General features: G+C 45.4%; 1 protein-coding gene across 2 annotated transcripts in view; it reads left to right on the top strand.

Annotated features, from left to right (window-relative positions):
* RIPOR2 (RHO family interacting cell polarization regulator 2) overlaps positions 1–7,266 on the top strand; it is a 31,574-nt gene that overhangs the window by 12,633 nt on the left and 11,675 nt on the right. Inside the window, exons 11-14 of one of the 2 annotated variants that reach the window (XM_026034878.1) lie at positions 607–736; positions 1,293–1,439; positions 3,070–3,759; positions 6,253–6,437. In XM_026034878.1, the coding sequence (XP_025890663.1) occupies positions 607–736; positions 1,293–1,439; positions 3,070–3,759; positions 6,253–6,437 (1,152 nt within the window). The remainder of the gene's footprint in view (positions 1–606; positions 737–1,292; positions 1,440–3,069; positions 3,760–6,252; positions 6,438–7,266) is intronic. The other variant, XM_026034879.1, reaches the window with a different exon arrangement.

The following is a 7,266-nucleotide window of genomic DNA, read 5'->3' as shown; positions in this document are numbered from 1 at the left end:
TCCCTTTCCCTTTCCCTTTCCCTTTCCCTTTCCCTTTCCCTTTCCCTTTCCCTTTCCCTTTCCCTTTCCCTCAGGTCTCTCAGTGTTGCCTGTTAGCAGCAATAAGCATAGGCTGATAGTGTTATGATTCATACCCACATCACAGCTATTTAATCAAATAACTGTCTTTCCTTAAAGAAGCATTGAACCTTATAACATTTACAGCTGTTTATGTTATTTTGTATAATGCAATAAATGTAAATCTAGCACTAACAGCTACTGGTTTCCTTTATAATGCAACAACACTAATAATGGTAGAGCACTTTTCTCATTATTATATATGACAGTTGTCAAATCCAAGAATATTCTTCATGTAAGAAGAGTTGCCTCAGACTATGACACATTAGTGATTTCTTAGAGTAGCACACTTTTGTCGGACACAGAAACCTCTGAGCATGTTGTCTGATCAACAATGTTTTCTTTTAAACCCTTCAGGAAAAGAACTGCTTCTTCTTGTTTTCAGTGTGCTAATAAAGTACCTTTCCAAAAACCTTTTCCCTAGACTTGGAATTCCCTTCGATTCAGCCTAACAATGTTTCTTTTTTTTTTTCCTGCCTGTGTCCACAGCCCATTTGATGTTGAAGACTTGACCCCCTCTGCAGGAAACATGAGCAAGGCATCTGCCCTCCAAAGAAGAATGTCCATGTACAGCCAAGGCACTCCGGAGACGCCAACCTTCAAGGAGCACTCGTTCTTTGTAAGCTCTCCTCGGCTCGGTGGTTTTGTGATGGGAAAGCCTAGCACTGTTCAAACACAGCAAACACTTCGTTGCTTTACATGGATAAGCTTTGCTGCCTAGTTTCAGCAGGCTACCCTTACAAATACTTATAAAATAAGTGCATTGCTAGCTGTTAATTCTGAAAGAAGGTGACAACAATCCTGTACTCTTTAAAATATTGCCAATTACTGCATACTTACAGTTCTTGCTTCACTGCTGAAATATTTGCATAATCTTTATAAAACTTGTGTTCACTTTGTAGCAGCAGTTAAGCAACCATTACAGCAGCGTTAATTTTAATCTATCCCCTGGTAACATTTGCCCTTACAGTGAAGATGCACCCGAAGTAGTCATGCATTTTGCATGAATCAGATTCTGAAGGCTTCCTCAGGGCTGTGTTTTGAGCTGAACAGATCTGCACAGATTCAAATTTTACCTACAAGTGCTACATCTCATGCATGTCATTTAAGTATTTAGTGCACAGCATCCAATTAACTTGCCCTTCCTCACACCATTTTTGCCGTAATTGTGGAAGAAATGGCTGCATCCTCTGCAAGAGAGGCCAAAGCTCTCACTCTTAGATGCTCTGCAAGACACTTTCTTTGACAAGCTTCGGCGCAGTCGCTCTTTCAGTGACCTGCCATCGCTCAGGCTAAGCCCAAAAGCAGGCCTAGAGCTATACGTGAGTCCTGGTCTTCGTTTGGTGAAGGGAGTTTTTTGACCCCTATGCATGTGCTTTACCCTGCATGCTGCCTGTGGTGATCTCTGTTGCAACTTGGTTATTTTGCTGATGGATTAAAGAGAAGAGGATGACTGTAAGCACATGCTGCTTACATTAAAGCAAGGTTCCTCTTCCTTTCTACAAGGATTTTGATCAGAAGCCAGGTATCTGTGGGTGAAGAGCGGGATAGGAATACAAACCAACACGATATTTGTGAAAAATGGCCTGCTATGCTGATTGATGTTCTACATTGGCCCAGTAATGAGACATCCAGTGGTAAAAGAAAGACTCATTTGGGGATAGAAAAAAGGAATGAATCTTTGAATGCAGTTATGGTTAGGGAAAAAAGCTGCTAATAGTGCTGGGGAAAAAAAAAAGATGCACATTTTGGATACTTTAACCTTATGAACCTTGCCAATGTATGAATGCCTCCAGCTGTTTCCAGCAAATTGTCAGCAAAATAGCAGTTGCCTTTCATCTGTGCTGTACGTTTGCATGAGTGTGCCACACAGCAAAGGCTAAAAGTTACTTCAGAACCCAGCTGGGTGGAATTGCGGCTTTGATGTATTGTATTCTGGCTCCAGAGAGAGTCTGATATTTCCCATCCTTATTGCTTTTTCTCTATTTTAAAAATTGCCTGAAATAATACTTGTTCTACAACTGTAGGGTTGTTCAAACTTGGTAACAGGGAAGAAGTCAGCAGGCAGATTCTCATGCTGTCCAGTGTGCAGTCAGGGATTATACAACATAGTCTATTAAAGCCAAATCTGTTGGTCAGATCATCACAGTAGCTTGCGACTCCTGCTGGGAGTGCTCCCCACACATTGTTCAGGGATATGGTCATATATATCCAAGATAAGCTTCATCAGTTGGGGTCTCTGTAAACTCTTGTTCTTTTCTAGATGATCAGTGTCCTGGTAACACAGGACCCCACAAATTCTGCTGTTTCATTTCAGAAGGAAACTCATGCTGAACATGAGTTCTAACTCATGCTTGCAATTCTTAGAGCTATGCCATGCGTAGGAAATATTTGCAACAGAAACGAAACAGCATAGCCATCTAATCACTAAAATACTCTAATTATTACAGAAACTAATGGAGCAACCAGTTTTACATTTTAGGGATTGCTACTTCAGAAGTTAGAAAGTAATACCAGGGAAATTCATAATGGGTACAAAAATGCATACAAGGTAGCTTAAATACAACCCCATTAAAAGGATATATCCATCAGGAAATGAAACAGTAGAATGGAATTGTTGCTGAGTCCATCTGATAAGACATGCAGTTCTGGGATCTTTGTTCCTGGGATACACTTCCTAGAGCTCTTAGCTTACCCTGCTCTCAAAGAGATAATGAAAACAAGACTTCCCGTCCTTCTGGAGCAGGCAAAAACTTCCACTGAAATCCGGAGTTGTGCCACCTGAAAGCACAAGTTGCATTTGAAATGCATTTCCCATTTCTCAAGTCTTGAGCGTTTCTTTAATTTCTTCCTCTGCATTTTTCTTTCCCAGCCACAAACGATTTCCTTCTCTTTCTAGTGTTACACGGAAAACACGTTCTCTATTTTAACAAGTTTCTGCTGTCTTTTCAGACGAATCTGTCAGATGACGTCTTTGAAAATGGCACAGCAGCCACGGAGAAGCGGCCTCTTTCCTTCACTTTTGGCGACCTGCCTTACGAAGGCCGCTCGTCCCCCGCCAGCTCAGCAGAGTCCTCCTCTGCCCATGTCAGTTCCAGCCCCGACATCACCGTGACCCCCGCGCAGCACCCAGCTCTCAAGTCCTCCAAAAGCTCAAGCCTGGACTGTAGCAGCACTGACTCCTCCTGCAGAGACTCGGTCGCTGAACCCAAGGACCCCAAGTCCCAGGGAGAGGGAGCAGTGATTGAGAACAAGGCAGCTCCGAGGGCAGCTTCCGATTGCCAAAAGCCCTCCGCTGCCGAGAGCGACCGCGTCTTCATGGAGACAAGCGTCCCGGTGTCCCTGCTGCAGGACACGGATGAGGGCTCCGAGCTGAAGCCGGTGGAGCTGGATCCCTACGAGGGCAACATCACGAAGCAGCTGGTGAAAAGGCTGACGTCGGCAGAGGCCCCCCTGACCCCAGAGCGGCTGCTGTGCGAGGGATCCATAAGCGGAGAATCAGAGGGATATAAGTCTTACCTCGATGGAAGCATAGAGGAAGCCTTGCAAGGGCTGCTCTTAGCTCTTGAGCCACATAAAGAGCAGTATAAAGAGTTTCAGGACCTGGACCAAGAAGTGATGCATCTGGACGACATCCTAAAAGTGAGTATGTTTTCAGAAAATACTACCCTAAAGAAAATCTGAGGGGATAGGATCAAAGCAGAGATGTGGGGAACCAGTAAAATTCCTCAGTAGCAGTAGATCTGCTCCTGCCTGGAGCATCCTTTCACCATGTTGCTTTTTCCATTTTTATCTGCAATGTGCTTACTATAACCTTATACCTGAAGCAATGGATCTATCAAACTACTCGGCACCTGAGGGAAGCAGAAAAAGAAAGCAGAGAAAAGCAGAAAGCACAGAAAAGGAGAGTAATTCAATTCTGTCCGCAATCATTGTGAATCCATTGCTTGTGCCATGCAGGAGATGGCCATAGCCCACCCTCTGCCTTTAAAGCAGATGCCTATGACCACGTCTTTGGTGGGTGTACTTGGGTGCCACCACTGAACCCAGCTGAGCTGGGCAAGGCCACCCCAGCCAAGAATCAGGCCGTGTAGCCACAGAAGCTGCATTTTCTAAATTGCCAAAGTAATTTAGGAGCCCAAGGCTCACCAAAGGTTGCCTTTCCCACATCACCTGGTGTTTTCCAAGCCTTTTCCTTGATTCCCCATATTTTTTTAAATGTTAGACATCCTGTCATCGCACCAGGATGGACAGAGCATGTTTTTCAATTAGAAAGAAGGGGTTTGCATGTGTGTTGTTAATGTTTACTGACAACTGTGACTTATATTTGCCAGACATGTATTTGACAAGATCTCATGATGCACTGTTGTGCCCAGTATTATAATGTGAAATACTCATTTCAAATGCTTCATATTCATATGCATGTTGGTCTGCTAGTCATTTAAGCCTCCCTATTTAAACACACAGCTGAGAAAGAAAGAAGCATTTATCCTTCTGTATTACCGTTTTCTTTAACTCGGTTAATACCTTTGTTTCCTTTAGTGTTTGCAAGACAATTTATTTTGCTACATGAAGGAGTTTTTAACAGCCCCTGTTCCTTGCACTACATCCCAAGTTGGTTCAGGCAGCCTGAATCCAGTACTACTCTTTTAAAATTTCCTGGCTGCTCTGTATAAACAGATCGGTCCTCAATCTTGTGCAGGAATCTTGCCCCCATTGGCAAGATTCCCACACACTTTCTTGCATGAGTTTTATGCCTCTGGGTGGCTGATCAGTTAGCTTGCAGGCTCACAACGAGCACCTGCACAGGCTCCACTCAGCCAAAGGGGCTGAGTGGGAGTCCAGCTGTGGCTGAAGAAAGCTCTCCTGGCCATAGCAGACGGGAGGAGGAAACGGGAAGGCCCTGTACTGCGGGTTGCTTTTGCCTGCAGAAAGGAACAGCAGCTGCAATTAATCCTTAGTGCGAGGAGAGGAGGATGCCACCCCTGCCTGTGGCACGGGGATGTTGTGAAGTGTTTGATCAGTTAACGACTGTACAGCTATTTTAAGGCATAAAACATCACAAATGCTAACATATGAAGATTATAGATGTGCAAATGAATTAGGAACAAACCTCCATGCCTCCTTAAGGTCTAGAAGAGCTCGTGTCTGCCCTTGAGTCTGAACTTGGATGCCAAGTCGTTGCTTCCTACGAGCTGAGACAAAGTCCTGCCTCTTACCCAGGACTTGAAGGTTTGCTCTGGACCTGCACCTGTGGCTCCCGGCTGCTTTGATCCCACAACGCCAGAGGTGCAGAAGTCATTGCACAAACCATGGAGGTGACCCCTCGAGGAACTGATTTGGCATCCGATGCTGCAAGGGGACCCGAGTGCGGCTCTGTGGGCCAGGGCTGGCCACACGGGACCAAGGCCCTTGACCCTCCTCACAGCGAGAGCCTGTGTTGCCCCATTGCCGTGGGGCAACACGAGGGTTCCCCCTCACCAGCACTGCTCATTTCCAAGTTACCGTGTTGCTTCTTCCTCTTGCTGAGGAGTCTCCTTGCTGATGCATGATTGGCTTTTCTTTAATTATCCTGCAATCACATGGCTTCAAAGCCCCCAAAAGTTTGCACTTTTGGGGGGATCCCGTGCGCTAACCTCTAGGCATGGGATCCAGTGCAGTCCTGGCTAAGCTCCACTGGAGTTGCACCAGGACTAAACCTGAGTTAGTTATCTGCACTGGCTACATGCACCCAAGCTGCTGCACCTGTAACAGCAACTGTGCCACGAGCCTTCCCCTCTCAACTGCCAGGGCGCTCAGTTGCCACTGCTGCTTTTGGAGGCTGGTGAAAGCCGTGGCCCCTGGATTCAAGGGGGATTTCTCCTGTCTGTAAAACACACTGGATTTCACCTGTGAGGGTTTGGCAGGGGGAGGGAAGGGGCTGGGGGTTAAGAAGGGAAGGGTTTTACAGTTCACAGATAGTGATTGTGTATGCTATGAATATGAAGGTTTGAAATGAAATGCTCAATAAAATGAAATTTTGAAAATAAAATGAAGAGTTTGAAAGTTTTAAGCTTTTTCTTTTTTTTTTTTTTTCTCTCTCTCTTAGTAGTAGATAATATTTGGGGTTTTCATTGGTTCGTTCTGCCTTTGCAGTGCAAGCCAGCAGTAAACCGAAGCAGGTCCTCCAGTTTAAGTCTAACAGTTGAAAGTGCTTTAGAAAGCTTTGATTTCCTGAACACCTCTGACTTTGATGATGAGGATGGTGGTGGTGAGGAGGTTTGTAATGGTGGAGGAGGTGCAGACTCAGTATTTTCAGATACTGAGATTGAGAAGAATAGGTAAGTTCGTAGCAACTGCCAGCTGTGCTTAAGCAAAACTGATCTAGTAGCTCTTTGTCACTAACAGGGGATCCTGGTGCACACATTATTCAAGGAAGGCCAAATTAAATCCTGCAGGAGATTATAAGGCTAGAGGGTTTCCTGTGGCTGCTGCATACAAAATCTTCAGCTTCCAGGATATTTTTTCCTGTTCAAATGTGTACAATCTCTTCCCCCAAAAGAGAAGGGTAAATCAAATTAACCAGACATCAGTACTGGCAGAGCCTCTTCCTTGACATAGGTTTGGACCTGGCTTTCCTTGCTTTGGATGTAATTACTAATTCCTCTGTGGTTTTTCCCCCCCTCCCCTTGTCTTTTCTCTCTAGCCGAATGAGTCTTTGCAGTGGATTAAGCTTGTCAGTAACAATAACACAGGGCCAGATTTAAGCAGCATGGTGTAGGTTTCCTTTGGAATGTAAGAGTGATGACTGGTACTCTGTTCATGGCCCTGCGTGTTACGTGCCCTTTTTTTTTCCTCTTTGGGTCTGAGAACAACCCCACCACCCCCAAACCTGTTTTGCTGTGCTGTGGTCTGTCGCTGTCGGGGGAGCGGGAGACGCTGTGTTTCAATCATTAGATCCTAAGGGCAGGCTGAGGCCCCAGTGCAGCTCCAGCACCCTGAGCTTCCTCACAAGGGACCTCACTGCCCATCGTGGCCACTCTAAAAGCATTTCGAGTACAAACAAGCGGGCACCACTCGGTTCCCATCACCTCACGGCGTGTTCTCTTCCCTGATTAAGACTTGGTGGGAAGAGAAACTTGGAACATTGTGTGGCTCACTACTTGGAAC

Source organism: Nothoprocta perdicaria, unplaced genomic scaffold (assembly GCF_003342845.1).
Source record: "Nothoprocta perdicaria isolate Ctin4 unplaced genomic scaffold, notPer1 scaffold_151, whole genome shotgun sequence".
NCBI lineage: Eukaryota > Metazoa > Chordata > Aves > Tinamiformes > Tinamidae > Nothoprocta > Nothoprocta perdicaria.
This window is presented reverse-complemented; position numbering and strand designations above follow the sequence as displayed.